This window comes from Oncorhynchus gorbuscha, linkage group LG02, assembly GCF_021184085.1.
Source record: "Oncorhynchus gorbuscha isolate QuinsamMale2020 ecotype Even-year linkage group LG02, OgorEven_v1.0, whole genome shotgun sequence".
NCBI lineage: Eukaryota > Metazoa > Chordata > Actinopteri > Salmoniformes > Salmonidae > Oncorhynchus > Oncorhynchus gorbuscha.
Window position 1 is genome coordinate 21,345,555 of NC_060174.1, and position 22,301 is coordinate 21,367,855.

The 22,301-nt window shown below is 44.6% G+C and overlaps 1 protein-coding gene across 4 annotated transcripts in view; it reads right to left on the minus strand.

The window, feature by feature from the left end:
• si:ch73-63e15.2 (protein strawberry notch homolog 2) overlaps positions 1-22,301 on the minus strand; it is a 100,349-nt gene that overhangs the window by 18,331 nt on the left and 59,717 nt on the right. The window contains exons 1-6 of one of the 4 annotated variants that reach the window (XM_046304561.1): positions 17,460-17,823; positions 3,392-3,550; positions 2,169-2,252; positions 1,014-1,122; positions 637-797; positions 177-310 (exon numbers count right to left, since the gene is read on the minus strand). In XM_046304561.1, coding sequence (XP_046160517.1) covers positions 177-310; positions 637-797; positions 1,014-1,122; positions 2,169-2,252; positions 3,392-3,550; positions 17,460-17,522 — 710 coding nt within the window. In that variant the 5' untranslated portion in view covers positions 17,523-17,823. Of the gene's footprint in view, positions 1-176; positions 311-636; positions 798-1,013; positions 1,123-2,168; positions 2,253-3,391; positions 3,551-17,459; positions 17,824-22,301 lie in introns of those variants that run through there. The other 3 variants (XM_046304543.1, XM_046304534.1, XM_046304552.1) reach the window with 3 other exon arrangements.

Below are 22,301 nucleotides of genomic sequence, written 5' to 3' on the forward strand. Positions count from 1 at the left end.
AAGGCCCCTTCCTGAAGCAATATCCATTACAACTAACGTTTTACAATCAAAACAATTACATCTAAATCTGTTAGACAGGGAGACCCGCTCCTACGTACTGGTAGGAGAAACCTATTAGGTTGGGAGAAACAGGGCTAGGCTGGGTAATGCATTGGGTGGAGTATCTAGTGTCTTACCATAGCGCTTTCTTCCTTCCCTTTAGGTAATTCTCCAGGATGATGCCAGCCACTGTGCGGCCTTTCCCTACTCCGGCCCCGTCTCCTATCAGGAAGCCTGCTCTCTGGTTGTTCTGCAGAATTACCTCGTGTTGCTGGGAGCACACAGGGAGCACAGCGTCCCTCATGTGTCCACGCAAGTAGAAACACTAACTAACACTTTGCATTCTAGTCATCTAGTAGACACTCTTATGAAGACCGGCAATTAATACAACAGCATCCCATTGAACAAACGTCTTACATAGAAAGATATCAAAAGCACAGCTGAAGTAGGTAATATAGCAGAAACAGGTGTTTAAAACCAATGTATACTCTACCCTTTTTTGCATGACCCACATACTGTAGTTCCCAAGAACAAAATTGTTCCTGTCAGACCAGATGTGTGAGGTCAGGGGTCAGAGGTAATAGAATGGTGTGTTACCTGGCATGCGTATATGATGGCCTCCAGCTGCAGGGCAGAGAGCAGGCCACAGTTGATGGTGGAGTCAGGAATGGACAGAGTGTAGGAGATGTCAGGTGGAGGGACGCTGGACAGCGTGTTGGTCTCCACCACTATGTCTGGGTGGGAGATCCCTATGGTGGCTGAGGAAGGACAAAATAGTTAAAAGATTGAATGGACAGACAAAACCTTACTCAGCCCCTCACTGATTAACTATCAGTATCAGATTTTATTATGAGGAAACTATGTGTAGTAATACCACAGAAAAATATTACTACTGCAAAATAATAATTCCTTCCACAAAGGAAATAAAACAGGATAAATAGGTTGTGTCTTGATAGTAGTGTAGGGCAGCGTACATTTGGATGGTTTGTAGTCAGCGTAGGTGTCTACATGTCCCAGCTCCTCTGTCTCTTCCTCCTCCTCCTCTGCCTCCTCTTCTGCCGGAGTCTGGTTTCTCTGAGTCTGCTGAAGCAAGGGGACACAGGTCATTTAGTTAATATCCTGTCCATTACTGGTCTCCTCGCCATCTACACTGGTATGATACAACTGGACAGGTGAAAAGCAAATGCCCCTGTTTTCTTTTCAGATCGGTGCAGATGAGGAACCGATGTCAGTAAAATATCCTCAACCTACTGGACAAGATACATGTGAGGTGAAATGAACAATCAAAATATTTGTGGATGGTTACAGGGTGACTGCTAATTGGACATAATTGACCTAATAAGGTTAATTGATTAATGTCAATGGGAGCCTGATTAGACATCAGATCATTAGCCTTCAGTGTTTCGGAAGGACTCCGAACAGCAAAGTTACCAAAACCGGCTGCTTTACTCAATATATTATTTCAAAACCTGTTTTTGGAAAGTCCGCAAAAATACAGCAACAATTCACTCGAATTAAAACATTTATGCCGGGGCCTCCTGAGTGGGGCAGCGATCTAAGGCACTGCATCGCACTGCACTGCATGCCAGATGCGTTACTACAGACCCGGGTTCATTCCCGGGCTGTGCCACAACCGGCCATGGTGGGGAGTGCCATAGGACTGCGCACAACCCAGCTCCGTCTGGGTTAGGGGAGGGTTTGGCGGGTGGGTCTTTACTTGGCTCATCGCACTCTATCGACTCCTTGTGGCGGGCCGGGTGCCTGCAGACTGATCCCAGTCGCCAGTTGAACAGTGTTTCCTCCGACACATTGGTGCGGCTGGCTTCCGGGTTAAACTGGCGGGTGTTACTGAGCACAGTTAGGCGGGTCATGCTTTGGAGGACGCATGACTCCACCTTCGACTCCCGAGTCTGTCGGGGAGTTGCAGCGATGAGACATGATCAAAAAAGGGAGTAAAAAAAATTACAAATAACATTTATGCCAAACTCATTTTGAATTTAGTGCAGCATATTTAAAATGATGCAGTCAGTGTTGGCTCCACCTCCACATTCGTATGCCTGTCAAAACGGGGCCCTCAGTCAGTCACTTGACGAATTTAGGTCTGATTAGATTTGAAGGGTTGAGGCTACCTGGTATCCTCCCAAAGGTGGGGTGCTGATAATGGCAGCGATATCCTCCAAACTGTTCAAATCCTGAAACCTGTTGGCATTCAGCTGCAGGGAGAACAAACAAAACACAAACACAAACTAATGAAAAGATACCAGTCACACTGAGTGGAGAGTGACTGTATGTCATGAACATGTGGGAACATCTGGAAACACAACATGAGAGAGAGTGATCTTGTCCGTGACTGCCAGCTAGATAAAGGATCAAATAATAACAGAACCTATAGGAAAAATACAAAGACTCAAACGTTCCCATTTCTGAGTTAACTTGCTACCATGCTCTCTTTACCGAGATGGGTTGTAAACATATCTGACCCCTAGAGGCAACACTTACCAACTGCACATGATGTGAATTTGAGAATTGCTGTTTAGTGTTAAGAGTGAGTGTGTATGCGTGGGTATGAGCATAGTGGTGTTAGTTATCTAGGTAGTAGTGTGTGGTGAAGCAGGTACAGTGCCGTCAGAAAGTATTCACACCCCTTTACTTTCCTACATTTTGCTGACAGTGAATGTTCCTGAGTGGCCGAGGTACAGTTTTGACTTAAATCTATTTGAAAATCTATCCCAAGATGTGAACATGGTTGTCTAGCAATGATCAACAACCAACTTGACGCCAATTTGACAGAGCTTGAAGAATTTTGAAAATAATAATGGGTGAATGTTGCACAATCCATGTGTGTAAAGTTCCTAGAGACTGACACAGAAAGACTCACAGCTGTAATGCTGCCAAAGGCGCTTTTACAAAGTATTGACCCAGGGGTGTGAATCCTTGTGTAAATGACATATTTCTGTATTTCATTTTCAATGCATTTGAAAACAAATATTTTTGTTGTCTAAAAACATGTTTTCACTTTGTCATTAATCCATTTTGAATTCAGGCTGTAACAAGAAAATGTGGAATATGTCGAGGGGTGTGAATACTTTCTGAAGGCAGTTATGCATGTTTTCGATGTTTTGTGTGTTTTCTGACGTGTTTATTTCTGTGTTGAGTGTGTGTGTGTGTGTGTGTGTGTGTGTGTGTGTGTGTGTGTGTGTGTGTGTGTGTGTGTGTGTGTGTGTGTGTGTGTGTGTGTGTGTGTGTGTGTGTGTGTGTGTGTGTGTGTGTGTGTGTGTGTGTGTGTGTGTGTGTGTGTGTGTGTGTGTGTGTGTGTGTGTGTGTGTGTGTGTACGTAGTCAGGTCCAATCACCTCCAGCTGGCTCTGTGCTGGTGTGTTTATGTCCCATATCGTGGGCACGTGGGCCAGGTTATCTGTGGTGATGAAGGCCTGGGCATCGGTGTAGTCTGACAGCGAGTCGGCCGGAGAGGAGAACAGAGAGTTGGAGAGGTCATCGATGCAGGACAGGTTCTGGAAACAGAGACAGGACAACAGACAATATATGTTAGTTCATTCTCTCCTTTCTGGATCAAGTTAGTGCTGCTGGCACCCTGTAAGGACAGTTGTTTATCTTTGTACTGTGGGATTACTCCTTGGTTTATAGTACCCTGTTACCCATTGTTATTACAAAAAAATATCCAATGCCAAAGAGCACACACTGTACAATCAAACTGCTTCCAGTATGTTCTGAATATTCATTATGCAATATAACATATTATGCATGATGATTTTGTGACAACAAGTTTGACCTAAATCTTATTCTACAAGCATAACAGAGCAGTTGTACTTCTCATACAGAGGTTATGGGAGGGACATGACGACACACTAGGCCTGGTCCTCAGCCAACATACCACTCTCTCTGGAGAGCATAGCCTAATTAGACAGATGTGAATGTGTGTGTGGAGCGTCTGTGTCTCTCATTTCAGGCATGGCTGCCTTCCAGACCCTCTCCATTCATATTGTAGTGGCTCCATTTGCCATGTTCACTAACTACCTCCCACAGGCACCCCCTGAGACATGGACCCAGAGAGAGGGAGAGAGAGACAAGCCCCATGGAGGAGATGCCATGTCTAGTACCCAACATGGTGTGTGTGTGCGTGAGAGAAGGAGTGTGTGTATGTGGTGATGTAATACACACGTGTGCTCGTAAATGTATTTGTGTGGGTTAATGTACTGTATGTGTGAGTGTGTGCTTAAATACAAGAGTTGGTAACTATGTGTATAGTGTTCCCACAGTATGACTGGCTGGTCGGTCATTGGTAGAGGCTCCCACACCCCCACACTTCAATTCAGTGGAACCACCCAGAGGCCAATGCATCAACTTAGCCCAGCGTTGCATAACAGGAGCAGGGGCTCCAACCACAGATGACCCAGCAGCCTAAAACAGATATACACCCTGGAATAAAACATGATCTAATATCAAAGGACTGACTAGGGACAGCAGGTAGGACACCCTGTCCAGCACAGTAAGATCCTACAGCAGAGCAATACACTCAAAATGGAGCCTAATAAAGAATGGAAAACATGCTCGTCACACAAGCTGTTACTGAAACATTTTCCACGGTACAGTTGTGCTGTGTACATTACTAGATTATGTAGGAAGAAGGGGCCTAGCCAGAGTGACTACACTCTACATACTACAGAACATACACTATATATACAAAACTATGTGGCGCCCCTTCAAATGAGTGGATTCGGCTATTTCGGCCACAACCGTTGCAGACAGGTGTATAAAATCGAGCACAAAGCCATGCAATCTCCATAGACAAACATTGACAGTAAAATGGCCTTTTTGAAGAGTTCAGTGACTTTCAACATGGCACCATCACAGGATGCTTCCTTTCCAACAAGTCAGTTTATAACATCTCTGCCCTGCTAGAGCTGCTCTGGTCAACTGTTTCATTTTGTACTTTACCCCCTTTTTCTCCCCAATTTCGTGATATCCAATTGCGATCCTGTCTCATCGCTGCAACTCCCCAACGGGCCCGGGAGAGGCGAAAGTCGAGTTATGCGTCCTCCGAAATATGACCCACCAAACCACTCTCCTTAACATTTGCTCGCTTAACACAGAAGCCAGCTGCACCAATGTATTGGAGGAAACGCCATTCAATTGACGACCGAAGTCAGCCTGCAGGCGCCTGGCCTGCCAGAACTACAAAGAGCTTACACCTTAAGGATGAATTGGAACGCCGACAGCGAACCAGGTCTAAGCGCCCAACATCAGTGCCTGACCTCACTAATGCTCGTGGCTGAATGGAAACAAGTCCCCACAGCAATGTTCCAACTTCTAGTGGAAAGCCTTTCCAGAAGAGTGGAGACTATTATAGCAGCGAAGGGGAGACCAACTCCATATTAATGGCCATGATTTTAGAGTGAGATGTTCGACGAGCAGGTCTGTCCACATTTTTTATTTATTTATTTTTTTATTTTTTATTTCACCTTTATTTAACCAGGTAGGCAAGTTGAGAACAAGTTCTCATTTACAATTGCGACCTGGCCAAGATAAAGCAAAGCAGTTTGACAGATACAACGACACAGAGTTACACATGGAGTAAAACAAACATACAGTCAATAATACAGTATAAACAAGTCTATATACAATGTGAGCAAATGAGGTGAGAAGGGAGGTAAAGGCAAAAAAGGCCATGGTGGCAAAGTAAATACAATATAGCAAGTAAGTCATGTAATGTACGTACACACCCCAGGCTGGGAGGTTTCACAACCGACCAGCGAGGACAGGACAGGGACTTTAATAGGCAGGATAGCAGCTCTAGGGGAACCCAGGGTCTGTGTGTGTGTTTACAACGTCAGAGGAGCAGGATAAGTGGTGCGGTTGGTTGTGTGTGTGATATGAATGTGACTTAAGAAAGAGCTCCTAAAGAGAGGTTTCACAAGGGCACAGCACTCAGCTAATCAGTGTTTACTGGAAGCGCTCCGATTACACTCCTGGTTGTGTGTGTACTTGTGCATATGTTAGCTCTGCTAGGGCAAGATCAGACTTGAGCTCTGAAAGCAGCCTCTTGAAGTTGTGTGCCTGTGGCCAGCTAAAATGGAACAGCTGCATTTTTTGTGTGTGACAGAAGAGAAATGAGGAAGAGAAGCCGAGACGATCCCTGGAAACTCTCCCCCCTCCATTCCTCCACCAGTGCCCCTCCCACCACCATTCCAAGAAACGTGGCTGTTGCGGCAGAAGAGTGATTAGTAAACAAGGAGGAACAAAATGTAACCAGAGGCAGACATATACTACACCCTTCCCCCCAACTGCCAGCAGTTCCTACAGTGGAAACACAAGCTTAGTGATGAATTCCATCCTACAGTGAACATAAGGAAGGGCTTCATACTCTCTTACACTAGAAACTAGGCACCCTTCATTACGGCTCTTAACTACAATTAGACTCACCACAAAAAGACCAGACGATGTAACATGCACATACCACTTTATACTTTAGACATTTTGTTTATTGATTAACAAATTGATATGGTCATGAACTGTCAGATATCAGAAATAATGATGTCCTTTTCCCCACCACTCCAACCCTCTTGCTCTCCAACCCTCTTGCTCTCCAACCCTCTTGCTCTCCAACCCTCTTGCTCTGAGAGGACGAACCTTATCATCAAAGCAAAGATGAGAAGACAGCCTTTCCCTCCCAGAGCCAGGATAAGAGCTTTGATTATGAACAAACAGTAACAGCCCCCTACCCAAACATCAAACATCATGGCCAAGGTCGTTCTTCTCTAAAATCACCAACCAATTGGACCCCCAGCTCCACTAATCTCCACTCACAGAGAGAGCGAGAGGAGAGGGAGAGAGAATAACCCGAGCAGACTGGAATGTAGTTTTCTTAATACATTTGAAGCAAGGCAAGTGTGACTGGTAAAGCACTATTTGTTCCCGCAGCGATGCGGCTGGGGCTGCAGCTAAGATGATGTTCTGTGAGGCAGAGATAAGGCCTGAATTCCAACTGCACTGATGGTAATCTGGCCAACAACAGCCACAGACTGCCTGGCTCCTAATCCTCACAGGACAAAACATGGAGATGGCAGAGTGAGCGAGCGAGCGATGGGAAACATGGAGAAATCTGTGAATGAGTGAGTGGTGTGAGTGGTGTCCGTGCATGCACATCTCATGCATTTACATTACATTTAAGTCATTTAGCAGACGCTCTTATCCAGAGCGACTTACAAATTGGTGTGTGTGTGTGAGAGAATGAGTGGTGTGTGTCCGTGCATACACATCTCATGTGTGTGTGTGTGTGTGTGTGAGAGAGTGAGTGGTGTGTGTCCGTGCATGCACATCTCATGCGTGTGTGTGTGTGTGAGAGAATGAGTGGTGTGTGTCCGTGCATGCACATCTCATGCGTGTGTGTGTGTGTGTGTGAGAGAGTGAGTGGTGTGTGTCCGTGCATACACATCTCATGTGTGTGTGTGTGTGTGTGAGAGAGTGAGTGGTGTGTGTCCGTGCATGCACATCTCATGCGTGTGTGTGTGTGTGAGAGAGTGAGTGGTGTGTGTCCATGCATGCACATCTCATGCGTGTGTGTGTGTGTGAGAGAGTGAGTGGTGTGTGTCCGTGCATGCACATCTCATGCGTGTGTGTGTGTGTGAGAGAGTGAGTGGTGTGTGTCCGTGCATGCACATCTCATGCGTGTGTGTGTGAGAGAGTGAGTGGTAGCAGACAGTGTATGGCCTTTGTGAGAGAAAAGGATTTCAAAGTGAAAATCCAGGACAAGTTGTGCATTCATTTATGAAACGGCAGAGCTGCGTGTTGGTCGGCTAGTTCCCAGTTTGTGGGTCAGTCCTCAAGTCACCACACAAAGCCAGTCCTTCACAGGTTCCTCTTACACTTCACGTTCTCCTGTTTTAGTGCTTAACCCAGCATTCTCATCATCCTGACCCACACAGAGAGGAAAACCACATTCAAGCCCACATATACAGCACCTGTAGGCCTCCTTTCCACAATCCTTCAATCACATGATACAACCCCCTGGATGTGACCACACACAGAGAGACACACACACACACACACACACACACACACACACACACACACACACACACACACACACACACACACACACACACACACACACACACACACACACACACACACACACACACACACACACACACACACACACACACACACACACACACACACACAAAAACTCCCAACATAATTAAAATAATGATAGTAGCTTTACATAGCAGGGTTGTGATAAGACATGAGGCTGGTCATTGTTCAGCAACTGTAGAAGGAATGGCTCTTCTCGGTTCAGCTCTAGAAGGTATGTCTATCTTTTCAGGAAGTCGTATTATACAATAGTGTTTCTCTCTGGCCCATTTCAGCTCCCGGATGAAGTTATCTATCTATGTCTATGCCATTTAGCAGACGCTTTTATCCAAAGCGACTTACAGTCATGTGTGCATACATTCTGTATGCCCATTTCAGCATGCTGTACCAACTGAGCTACAGTTGCCCGTTTTACACTCATCTTAGGTCAGTTTGACATTTTATCCACTAATAGTAAAGGTTTTTATTTGGTGGTGTGGGTAAGCTGATCCTAGGTTTGTATTCCCTCCCCACCACAAGGGGGAATAAGCAGACGTCCTGAAGCCCTAACCACCACTTCTTCCTCACCCCCCCACCCCAGAGGGAAAAAGCAGACTTCCTGAAACCCTAACCACCACTTCTTCCTCACCCCCCCACCCCAGGGGGAAAAGCAGACGTCCTGAAACCCTAACCACCACTTATTCCTCACCCCCCCACCCCAGGGGGAAAAAGCAGACTTCCTGAAACCCTAACCACCACTTCTTCCTCACCCCCCACCCCAGGGGGAAAAGCAGACTTCCTGAAGCCCTAACCACCACTTATTCCTCACCCCCCACCCCAGAGGGAAAAAGCAGACTTCCTGAAAACCTAACCACCACTTCTTCCTCCTCCTCCTCCTCCCCAGAGGGAAAAAGCAGACTTCCTGAAACCCTAACCACCACTTCTTCCTTCTTCCTCCTCCTCCCCAGAGGGAATAAGCAGACTTCCTGAAACCCTAACCACCACTTCTTCTTCTTCCTCCTCCTCCTCCTCCTCCCCAGAGGGAATAAGCAGACTTCCTGAAACCCTAACCACCATTCTTCCTTCTTCCTCCTCCTCCTCCTCCCCAGAGGGAATAAGCAGACTTCCTGAAACCCTAACCACCACTTCTTCCTTCTTCCTCCTCCTCCTCCTCCTCCTCCCCAGAGAAAATAAGCAGACTTCCTGAAACCCTAACCACTACTTCTTCCTTCTTCCTCCTCCTCCTCCTCCTCCTCCTCCCCAGAGAAAATAAGCAGACTTCCTGAAACCCTAACCACCACTTCTTCTTCCTCCTCCTCCTCCTCCCCAGAGGAAATAAGCAGACTTCCTGAAACCCTAACCACCACTTCTTCTTCCTCCTCCTCCTCCTCCTCCTCCTCCCCAGAGGAAATAAGCAGACTTCCTGAAACCCTAACCACCACTTCTTCCTTCTTCTTCCTCCTCCTCCTCCTCCCCAGAGGAAATAAGCAGACTTCCTGAAACCCTAACCACCACTTCTTCCTTCTTCTTCCTCCTCCTCCTCCTCCCCAGAGGAAATAAGCAGACTTCCTGAAACCCTAACCACCACTTCTTCCTTCTTCTTCCTCCTCCTCCCCAGAGGGAATAAGCAGACTTCCTGAAACCCTAACCACCACTTCTTCCTTCTTCCTCCTCCTCCTCCTCCCCAGAGGGAATAAGCAGACTTCCTGAAACCCTAACCACCACTTCTTCCTTCTTCCTCCTCCTCCTCCTCCCCAGAGAAAATAAGCAGACTTCCTGAAACCCTAACCACCACTTCTTCCTTCTTCCTCCTCCTCCTCCTCCCCAGAGGGAATAAGCAGACTTCCTGAAACCCTAACCACCACTTCTTCCTTCTTCTTCTTCCTCCTCCTCCCCAGAGGGAATAAGCAGACTTCCTGAAACCCTAACCACCACTTCTTCCTTCTTCTTCTTCCTCCTCCTCCCCAGAGGGAATAAGCAGACTTCCTGAAACCCTAACCACCACTTCTTCTTCCTCCTCCTCCTCCCCAGAGGGAAAAAGCAGACTTCCTGAAACCCTAACCACCACTTCTTCCTTCTTCCTCCTCCTCCTCCTCCCCAGAGGGAATAAGCAGACTTCCTGAAACCCTAACCACCACTTCTTCTTCCTCCTCCTCCTCCCCAGAGGGAATAAGCAGACTTCCTGAAACCCTAACCACTACTTCTTCCTTCTTCCTCCTCTTCCTCCTCCTCCCCAGAGAAAATAAGCAGACTTCCTGAAACCCTAACCACCACTTCTTCCTTCTTCTTCCTCCTCCTCCTCCTCCCCAGAGGGAATAAGCAGACTTCCTGAAACCCTAACCACCAACTTCTTCTTCTTCCTCCTCCTCCTCCCCAGAGGGAATAAGCAGACTTCCTGAAACCCTAACCACCACTTCTTCTTCTTCCTCCTCCTCCTTCCCAGAGGGAATAAGCAGACTTCCTGAAACCCAAACCACCACTTCCTTCTTCCTCCTCCTCCTCCTCCTCCTCCCCAGAGGGAATAAGCAGACTTCCTGAAACCCTAACCACCAATTCTTCCTTCTTCCTCCTCCTCCTCCCCAGAGGGAATAAGCAAATTTCCTGAAACCCTAACCACCACTTCTTCTTCTTCCTCCTCCTCCTTCCCAGAGGGAATAAGCAGACTTCCTGAAACCCTAACCACCACTTCTTCTTCCTCCTCCTCCTCCCCAGAGGGAATAAGCAGACTTCCTGAAACCCTAACCACTACTTCTTCCTTCTTCCTCCTCTTCCTCCTCCTCCCCAGAGAAAATAAGCAGACTTCCTGAAACCCTAACCACCACTTCTTCCTTCTTCTCCTCCTCCTAACCACCACCACTACTCCTCCTCCTCCGCAGAGGGAATAAGCAGACTTCCTGAAACCCTAACCACCACTTCTTCTTCCTCCTCCTCCTCCTCCTCCTCCCCAGAGGGAATAAGCAGACTTCCTGAAACCCTAACCATTACTTCTTCCTTCTTCTTCCTCCTCCTCCTCCTCCCCAGAGGGAATAAGCAGACTTCCTGAAACCCTAACCACCACCACTTCTTCCTCCTTCCTCCTCCTCCTCCCCAGAGAAAATAAGCAGACTTCCTGAAACCCTAACCACCACTTCTTCTTCTTCCTCCTCCTCCTCCTCCCCAGAGGGAATAAGCAGACTTCCTGAAACCCTAACCACCACCACTTCTTCTTCTTCCTCCTCCTCCTCCTCCCCAGAGGGAATAAGCAGACTTCCTGAAACCCTAACCACCACCACTTCTTCTTCTTCTTCCTCCTCCTCCCCAGAGGGAATAAGCAGACTTCCTGAAACCCTAACCACTACTTCTTCCTTCTTCCTCCTCCTCCTCCTCCTCCTCCCCAGAGAAAATAAGCAGACTTCCTGAAACCCTAACCACCAATTCTTCTTCCTCCTCCTCCTCCTCCCCAGAGGGAATAAGCAGACTTCCTGAAACCCTAACCACCACCACTTCTTCTTCCTCCTCCTCCTCCCCAGAGGGAATAAGCAGACTTCCTGAAACCCTAACCACCACTTCTTCTTCTTCCTCCTCCTCCCCAGAGGGAATAAGCAGACTTCCTGAAACCCTAACCACCACTTCTTCTTCTTCCTCCTCCTCCTCCTCCTCCTCCCCAGAGGGAATAAGCAGACTTCCTGAAACCATAACCATCACCACTTCTTCTTCCTGCTCCTCCAAAGAAGCTGACGAGGCAGCCAGGGAATCCCCCTCTACTCAGCCAGCCCAGGAAGTGGAAAGTCACACAGACATCCAGTACGTCTCAAGACAACAAACTCTCATTGTGATGTTTTGTTTGGATGTTTTTCAACCCAACATTTGCTGTAGCTAGCGTTTTTAACAGACTTCCTTCTTTCCTCTCCACTGCTGTGTGGTTTATTAAAAAGTCAATCAACTGTACAGCCTTTCTCCAATCATGGCTCTTTTAAATCCCATGGCATTAGGTCAGGAGTCAAGTAGTTCTGTAAAGTTACAATATGCCAGCCTGTGTGGACTCAATTTGATGACATCACTGTCCACAGTGCCGGATGCCAACACAGCTGGTTGAAACACTCCCAACAGCAGTAGCTTGTGTGGAAACAACTTACCCTCCCCCAATCCTAACCTTTCAATTCCAGGTAGGGGATGTAAAACACACCTTAAAATCAGTGTCTGTCTGGGCCCGGGGTCAGCAACTGTTGTGTAGGAGTGACGGCAGGAGGAGGAAGCCCCACCTATCTCCAGGGGCCTGTGTGGGTCACGCGGTCCCTGTATGGAACCCAGTACCTACTGCTGTCACCAGAGCCTGACGGATGGCCTGGGGCCACGGAGCGGTCTGGATGATTTTATCCCAGGCAGTCTGTTACCCACATCACCTAACATGCTGTACAGAGATACCCACAGAGGCCTTTACGTCCTGCCCAGCGACAGGAAAGAATGGAAGTTGGCCTCTGGAACTGTCCAATGCTTGCACACTTTTCAATAATAAAAGGATGCCATAGCAGGCTATCATATTTGAATGATTAAAAAAATATCCAGTTGGCTATGAGGCCTGCTGTGATGGCTGTGTCTGTTCTGGGTTGGCAGGGAGAGAACGAGACTGTCTCAGGCTGTGGAGGGGTAGTAGGGCACAACGATCCTCTTACTCCAACAGCAGCACCACCATAAAATGCAGGTACAACGTTAAGATAAGAGAAATGTAATGTAGAAATGTTTGTTCTACACACCAGAGAATAATGTATGGTGTAAACAGCAAATTTATATCTGAATGTTACGCAATGCTCAATTCTCTTACACGGAACACCTCTCTTCTTCCCCGCAACAATGAGCTCACAGTCAACTTAGTCAGTTTTAATAAGAAATCTGAATCAGCTAGTCACCCGACAGGGAAGAGGGTTAGCCCAATAGGAGGCCAGCAGTCATGGGCCCCAGTGATCTCTCTGCCAATAGGAAGTACAGAAGGGCTGGGTGGAGAGCAGCTGACACACACTGGGAGCAGGTCAATAGTATAATGTGGCTTCCTCTCCTGCTTTCTTTCTTTATCGAAATCTGCACTGTGAAAGAACTAGACAGGTGATATCACTTTTTTAATGGTGGATATTCATATCACTTTCACCCATTTTTCTATCTTTCTTTCTTTCTTTCTTTCTTCAGAACAGTGCAGATGACAGAAAGGAGTATTGAGATGCACCCATTGTCTCTGAAAAACAAAGAGGGTGGGATTCTGAAGCTTACCGTAAACCAGCACCACGTGTGACTCAGAATCAGAACAAATAAAAGCAACACACACCTAAGAGGAAACAAAACCGGTCAAGTTGATATTGTGTGCGTGCAGTTGTGTGTGTGTGTGTGTGTGTTTTGGGGTAGGGGCAGATGTGAGCCTGCATTCTCATGGTTTAAGGGAAATGGATTCATCAGGGTGCTGACGTCAGATAAGATTGCATCACACTCCACAACACTTACAATGTCAATATCCATATTATAGACACACTAAATAGGCAAAAATAAATTAAATCCAAAAATCTTTTCAGTTTTGACCAGGGTTAGGACCCGTTCAAGGGAACAAATAAAAGAAAACAGAAAAACAAAAGCAAATTTTCAAGGAACAGAACCAGAACCGAGAATGAAAGTGATCTTCAATGTTCTGGAAGAGAACCATTAATTTAAAAGCATGGGAACCGGTTAATAACGTTGTTTTACATTCCGGGCATTTTCTTCCAGTCCCACAAAAAACGGAACAATGCACATACGCAAAGCCCTCACTGTCACTCAAACTACTTCCAGTGGCTGCCTGCCTGCCTACCAGCTGAACATCTTTGCCACTGTGTGTGTGTAGGCTACCTGCCCCTCCCCTTGAAGCATGCATTGTCTATTGTATGCTTCAAGAGGGCCACCATTGTTCCTGTTCCCAAGAAAGCTAAGGTAACTGAGCTAAACGACTACCGCCCCGTAGCACTCACTTCCGTCTTCATGAAGTGCTTTGAGAGACTCGTCAAGGACCATATCACCTCCACCCTACCTGACACCCTAGACCCACTCCAATTTGCTTACCGCCCAAATAGGTCCACAGACGATGCAATCTCAACCACACCGCACACTGCCCTAACCCATCTGGACAAGAGGAATACCTATGTGAGAATGCTGTTCAACGACTACAGGGAGGAGGTGAGGGCCCTCGGAGTGTGGTGTCAGGAAAATAACCTCACACTCAACATCAACAAAACTAAGGAGATGATTGTGGACACCCCCCAATCCACATCGATGGAACAGTAGTGGAGAGGGTAGTAAGTTTTAAGTTCCTCGGCGTACACATCACAGACAAACTGAATTGGTCCACCCACACAGACAGCATCGTGAAGAAGGCGCAGCAGCGCCTCTTCAACCTCAGGAGGCTGAAGAAATTCGGCTTGTCACCTAAAGCACTCACAAACTTCTACAGATGCACAATCGAGAGCATCCTGTCGGGCTGTATCACCGCCTGGTACGGCAACTGCTCCGCCCACAACCGTAAGGCTCTCCAGAGGGTAGTGAGGTCTGCACAACGCATCACCGGGGGCAAACTACCTGCCCTCCAGGACACCTACACCACCCGATGTCACAGGAAGGCCATAAAGATCATCAAGGACAACAACCACCCGAGCCACTGCCTGTTCACCCTGCTATCATCCAAAAGGCGAGGTCAGTACAGGTGCATCAAAGCTGGGACCGAGAGACTGAAAAACAGCTTCTATCTCAAGGCCATCAGACTGTTAAACAGCCACCACTAACATTGAGTGGCTGCTGCCAACACACTGACCCAACTCCAGCCACTTTAATAATGGGAATTGATGGGAAATGATGTAAAATATATCACTGGCCACTTTAAACAATGCTACCTAATATAATGTTACATACCCTACATTATTCATCTCATATGTATATGTATATACTGTACTCTATATAATCTACTGCATCTTTATGTAATACATGTATCACTAGCCACTTTAACTATGCCACTTTGTTTACATACTCATCTCATATGTATATACTATACTCGATACCATCTACTGTATCTTGCCTATGCCGCTCTGTACCATCACTCATTCATATATCTTTATGTACATATTCTTTATCCCCTTACACTTGTGTCTATAAGGTAGTAGTTTTGGAATTGTTAGCTAGATTACTTGTTGGTTATTAATGCATTGTCGGAACTAGAAGCACAAGCATTTCACTACACTCGCATTAACATCTGCTAACCATGTGTATGTGACAAATAAAATTTGATTTGATGATTTGATTTGTAGCTACTGACATTACATGCATGATTCAGAAATGAATTAGAGAACAATGGATTAACTTTTTAAATGCTGGTTAAGTATTCTATAGTTATCATATTTGACATTGGATTTATTAAGTCCAAAAGGTAAGACATGTTTTTTATTTTAATTCTGGTGCCGCCCTGCACACACAAGCTTGTTTGCTAGCTAGCTAGCTTGTTGCTAGCTCTGGTTTAGCTCTTTAAAACTCTAGGCAGCATTATGTGTAATGTAATGGAACTGAGAGTCATGGTCAGGTGCTAGCTCTTGTTCAACGTTAGTTACGCCAACTCTGAATTTCAAAGACATTCAAAGTTCCTCCATAGAAGCTGCTCCTCTGTAGGTATAATTTTGTGAGTCTAATTCAGATAATGCATGTCATAACAACAATACCCAGTGCTTCATGCCCAGCGCTCTCCTCACCTGCAGAATTTCAGTCGCATGTTGCACCCTACTTGTCTGTCCAATGCATGTATATAGCTTGCCCACTCAATAGCAAGCTGCTCTATCCATTGGTGAAGTAATTTAATGTTGAGCTAAATGTAAAAATAAAATTAATTCAGAGGTTTTAAAAGGAAAAGAAAGGAACGATAAACAGTTGTTTGGTTCAGACCGGTTCGGAACTTTATTTTGCTGGTTGGAACTGTGGAATGGAATGCAAAATAATGTGTGGTTCTGTTCAGAATGAAACAATTGGAAAATAATTTTGCTTCCAACCCCTGGTTTTAACCAAATTACAACGATATATCACTTTTAATGCCAGTTTCTCTTTTGATTTGGAATGGAATTGGCTTAAGAAAAAAAGCCCCCTCTAAAATCCCACCCCACACACTGGCACTCCAACACCAGAAGTCCATGAACTCAGTTAACCTCCCTCTCTCCCAGTTCCAGTAAAACATGCCTTGTTGCCACTCCGGGCCTAAAATAGTGCTGACTCCCTTGTATCTGCAGTGGACATGACAAGACGGAGAGAGAGAGACACACACACACACGCACACCACCTCTGGACCGGGAAAGTATTACAGTGGACTCTACATTCACTTGTTGGAAGAAATACCGTCTGCCTGCGTACATTGGACGTCAATGAAAGAGCATGACACAGACTGCATGACGCACGGATTCAACTGTAAAAATGGGCATTGTGATGAAAGCACTGAATTTCTTGATAATATCAACCTTGCAGCCAAATCATGTGATTAGCTGAATGAACATGAATCGTATACATTCCAGATTCATTTAGAACAAAAAACATTCAGAGAATGTATGACTGTGTTCTGTCCTCTGTACTTGGAATAGAGAGATGAGGAGAGAGCATGGCACTTCTGCTGTATGTATGGTGGTCATGCGCAGCTATCAGGTTCTAGGACTTACTGGAAGGCTGTGGTCCAGACAGCGTTTATCGTGATTGGCAGACACCAACAGGGACGAGCAGCATAGGAAGCCCAATGTGAAACAGAACAAACTCCAAAACCACCAATATGCTTGATATAATATTCATTCAATAATCATCTATTTATTTATAATAGCATATTGAATATAACGCAGTCCAATGTCTAAGAGTGAAGAAGAGAATGTGCAGCAGATGTTTTGTTGTTGACATGAACATGTAATTAGTAGTTATTGATAGACCAGTAGCCTAGGCTATACATGTCTGAACTTAACCCAACTTGAGTTAATTCTACATAGGTCAGAGGAGGCCATAATGCAAGCTAGGCAGAAGAGGTGAGGCCTAGGTGTACTGACGATTTCTATTCTACCAAGGAGGTGTAAGGAGAAGGAAGAACATTAAATAATAACCCATTCCAGAAAGAAAACAAATAAATAACCAAATCAGTCCACCAGATAACACCTAACCTACTTATTCTCCATTACCTAGGCGACAGTCAGTTTCAAATGAACACATTGGTAAAACAAAGAAAATAAATGAAAACAGCCATCCCGCAAACATCTATACATTATTGTTCACCCCAGACACAGAGCTCCTGTTTTACACACTTCAACATAAAGAACTGATGACCAACCTTACCTTGGGAAGAGGTCGTCCCAACTGTGAATGAAGTTTAGTCCAAAGCGGCAGAATAGAAGACATGAGTCCAAAAGCTTTGGGCGGAAAGACCACACACCCCTAATTCACCTTTCCGTTACAACGACAGATCGTTCCATGTGCTGGAGCTGTGGAAACACCTCACAGCTGTAATGTTTCCCAATAGCATATGGCCCTACCAGCTCCTCAGAACACCCAACACACACATTTGAACAACGCAGACTACAGGTAAGTTCTGGGCAGAAAACACTGCCCTAAAACACACACATTTCCTGCTACGGCTGGACTGACAGGTATTTGCATAGAGGTTTAGTCATATTGATTGTAGTCTAGTTCCTCAATGCTCTAAGGTGCTGGGGAGAGAGCAAAGGGGAGGGGAGCAGGAGGAGGAGCTTTCAGGAAATGATGCTTTTGTTGGTAAGTGACTAGAGTTACTGGCAGTCAAGCTCATTTTACTGTACATGGTGTAACTCAACCGCATTGGTAGAGTAAACATTGCTGCGTGCTGGGTCCTCTTTAGTGGCTCCTGAGCCGCTGCTTACGGCTGTGTTTAATGGTGTGGGATTAGCATTTAATGATTATTATATTTAGAGGTTGGTAGACTTATTTTCAGTCTGCCTGACAGATTAGGCTCAATTTCAAGGCTGCTACTGCTGCTACTTGAAGTGTAAATGATCTGAACTTCTAATGGTTGAGTTTTGCTGAGCTGAGAAGTCAAACTAATTAAAGAGCTAATGGAATGGGCAGTCACTGATCAGTGTTGTGCTACAGTAGACGGAGAGGTCATTCCAAGCTGTCAAAGCACCTGTTCCACACTGACAGTCCATGTAGCTACATGGTTCAGAAATACTGGGGGAAGTTTTGATATCTCATGAGTAAAGACACAGACAACGAGCGAGTCTATCTAATATATAAGTCACCATAACTTACACCATAGGCCTATCTGTGATACAAACTGAAAAATTACAGGATCTATATGCAATCAAAAACAATGTATACGGTAAAGAGATTACAATGAATTACACTGATATGATGGAAGGCCCTTCAACAGCTGATGTCTTCTCCACCTCTGAACCCATCCCGAGTCCTGCACAGATGCACTATGGACACCACTATGGGCACTACTTTGCACATTCTTCCACTGCAAATCTACCATTCCAGTGTTTATTTTTTATTTTTTACTTGCTATATTGTATTTACTTTGCCACCATGGCCTTTTTTGCCTTTACCACCCTTATCTCACCTCATTTGCTTACATTGTATATAGACTCATTTTTCTACTGTATTATTGACTGTATGTTTGTTTTACTCCATGTGTAACTCTGTGTTGTTGTATGTGTCGAACTGCTTTGCTTTATCTTGGCCAGGTCGCAGTTGTAAATGAGAACTTGTTCTCAACTAGCCTACCTGGTTAAATAAAGGTGAAATAAAAAAAATAAACTGACACAATACATCATAACTGACAACTCTGCTTATGGAAAACAAGGCTGTGATTGGCAAAACACCTGGGGGAAAGGCTACTGATAAATTATATATAATAATAATAATATATGCCATTTAGCAGACGCTTTTATCCAAAGCGACTTACAGTCATGTGTGCATACATTCCACGTAAATTAGAATGATAAGACAGAGATGAAAGAAATCGGCTCGTACTAAACAGAAAGTGCCTTCAGAAAGTACTCACACCACTACTTTTTCCACATTTTGTTCTGTTACAGCCTGAAATTAAATTGAGATTTTGCATAACTAGCTTACACACAATACCCAATGATGTCAAAGTGGAATTTTGCTTTTAGAAATGTATGAATAAAACATTTAAAGTTTAAATGTTTTGAGTCAATAAGTATTCAACCTCTTTGTTATGGCAAGCCTAAATAAGTTCAGGAGTACAAATGTGCTTAACAAGTCACATAAGTTACATGGACTCATTCTGTGTTCAATAGTAGTGGTAAACATGATTTTTGAACGACCACCCCATCTCTGTACCCCACACACACAGATAATTGTAAGGTCCCGCAACAGAGTAGCACATTTTAAACACAGCTTCAACCACAAAGACCAGGGAGGTTTTCCAAAGCCTCGCAAAAAAGGTCACCAATTGATAGAGGTGTAAAAATGTTTAAAGCAGATGCTGAATATCTCTTTGATCATGGTAGTTAATAATTAGGCTTTGGATGGTGTAGAAATACACCCAGTCACTACAAAGATACAGGAGTCCTTCCTAACTCAGTTACCGGAGAAGAAGGAAAATGCTTCTGGATTTCACTAAGATGCTGATGGTGATTTTATAAAACAGTTAATGAGTTTAATTATTGTGATATGAGAGAACTGAGAATGGATCATCAACATTGTAGTTACTCAACAATACTAACCTAAATGACAGAGTGAAAAGGAGGAAGACTGTACAGAATAAAAATATTAAAAAACATACATCCTGTTTGTAACAAGGCACCTGGTTCAGTCTGCTTGTCAACAGACACTGGGAGATGAATTCACCTTTCAGTAGGACAAGAACACAAAACACAAGTGGTCTAGCAATAATCAACAACCAACTAGACAGAGCTCGAAAAATAATAATAATTTAAAAAAGGCAAATATTATACAATCCAAGTTCGCAAAATGAACAGACTTACTCCAAAAGACTCTCAGCTGTAATTGCTGCCAAACATGTTTCTAACATGTATTGACTCATGGGGTTGAATACTTATCTAATCAATATATTGGTGTTATATTTTTCCATAATTTGTAATAAATGTTAGAATTTTTCTTCCACTTTGACTGTGTATTTTGAGCAGATCATTGACCAAAAATGACAAATCAATTTTAATTCCACTTTAACACAAAATGTGTGAAAAAGTCCAGGCGTGTGAATACTTTCTGAAGGCACTGTAGCTCCTGATTTCCTTTAAGAAATGATGAAGTCGCTTTGGATAAAAGCGTCTGCTAAATGGCATATTATTATTATTATTATTATTATGAATGTGAAACAATCACATCTTCCTTCCTGGCAGAGGGATGGTGCAGGGCCACTGCCCTCTGCAAACAGGAACAGAGATGGGGCACCGTGTTGCCCCCCTCCACTGGGCTAGTCTGGTCCAAAATGGAGACCGACAGACTGAGTGGCGCCTCTGGGTGGTGTCATGAGGGAGATTGTGGGAATCCTCAGGCCTGTAACGGTCACTGAGCTATTGGGACATTGGCATGGATGAGTCACTGATAGGCTGCCTCTTTCAAGCCGGCGGTGTCATCTCTCCCCTCTGTGTCAAACCCAGGACAATAGAGTAACTGTGGCGGCAGGGGCTGCTGCTGTTGTTGAAAAAGAAGAAGCTATATCTGTTGCTGAGACAGAACCAGAGTGTTAAACATTAAAAAGCAACATCAAAAGCACAAAATGTTGCTTTCCCACAAATTGCGAGGCTAGCTGTATGCCCACAATTGGAGGACTACCTGTAGCAATCAATTTGTTACAATAACTTCCTGGTATAGAGGTAATAATAAAAATGTATTGAACTTGTTTTGCTCTTTTCATTACACAAAATTATCTCAAGGCGCATAAAAAGCAAAACAAACATTTAAATTGAGATGGTAGAGATAAAGATTTTATGTCTCCATTGGGCTTTTGATGAAAGGCTGGAAGTTGAGGCAGTTTGGATTGGAAAGGCAGTGTAGCTTCAGCAGAGGAGGCATCGATGGTACAGCCAGAGAGAAACAAAAACAGTCTGACAAACAAGCCCAGAGCACTTCATTAGTGCACATCTCCTTCTCCGACGGTCAGTTCCTCCACATGACCAGCTCCTCCGTAGATACTGGTTCTCTATTGCCAAACATGTAGCACCCACCTGGGTGATGCCACAGCTGCTGAAAAGCTCACTAAAATCCACCACATATTGGCAGTGATAAGAACAGTCCCTGAGCCTCTTTGCCATCTCTAGACACTACATGCAGTACTTGCAATTCGTCCCGACAGATGAAACAAAGTCGGGGCTGCATTATTTGAATCCAAAACAGCCAGCTACCTAGCAATCAGCCAAAAATATACTGGTCATCCCAATTATGCGACTCAGCATAAAGACCTCAAGATGTAAGTGATCAACCCCCAGAGCAGTCAGACACCCACATAGCAAAAAAATAATAAAAAAAAAAATACAATATTTACAGAGCTCCCAGCGTAGGTTACCTCACAGCGCCATTGCAACCACTGAACTTAGTTGGCCATCCAACAGGCAATTTGTGACGTGAATTAGAGAAGAAAGAAAACTGTCTTTGCAAAACAAGTACGGTATAAAACCTGCATTTCAGAACTTATGGATTTAACTATTAAACTAACAGCTCCGTTTCTGTAGGGCTTTCTACTGCAACAAAAAAACAAGCAGAGACAATAAAACAAGCCGTTTAGCTTGATTCAGTTAGAATAAACACAGAACACGGGGGAAGCTTTCACTTGGTAGTACAGTACCTGAGGGTGTTAAGTCAATGGACATTATCCAGACACTTTCTTTTGCAATCCAGTGCTTCAGAAGAATTGAACATGGCCTTTAAAGCCTTTCATTTTCTATCTCCTTGGAGAATATGGCGGATTACGGTATGGTTGCCGTCTTGCAAGCACCAGCAATTTTGTCTTTTTTTCCCTATGGTATTTCTCATGTGTTTCTATATTATTATTATATTATTACTATTATTACTATTACTATTATTACTATTATTACTATTATTATTGCATTGTTGGGAAAGAGCACACAAGTAAGCATTACACTATACTGTTTTACACCTGCTGTATCCTGTGCAGGTGACAAATGTGGGGAAAAACTAACAGGAGGGGGT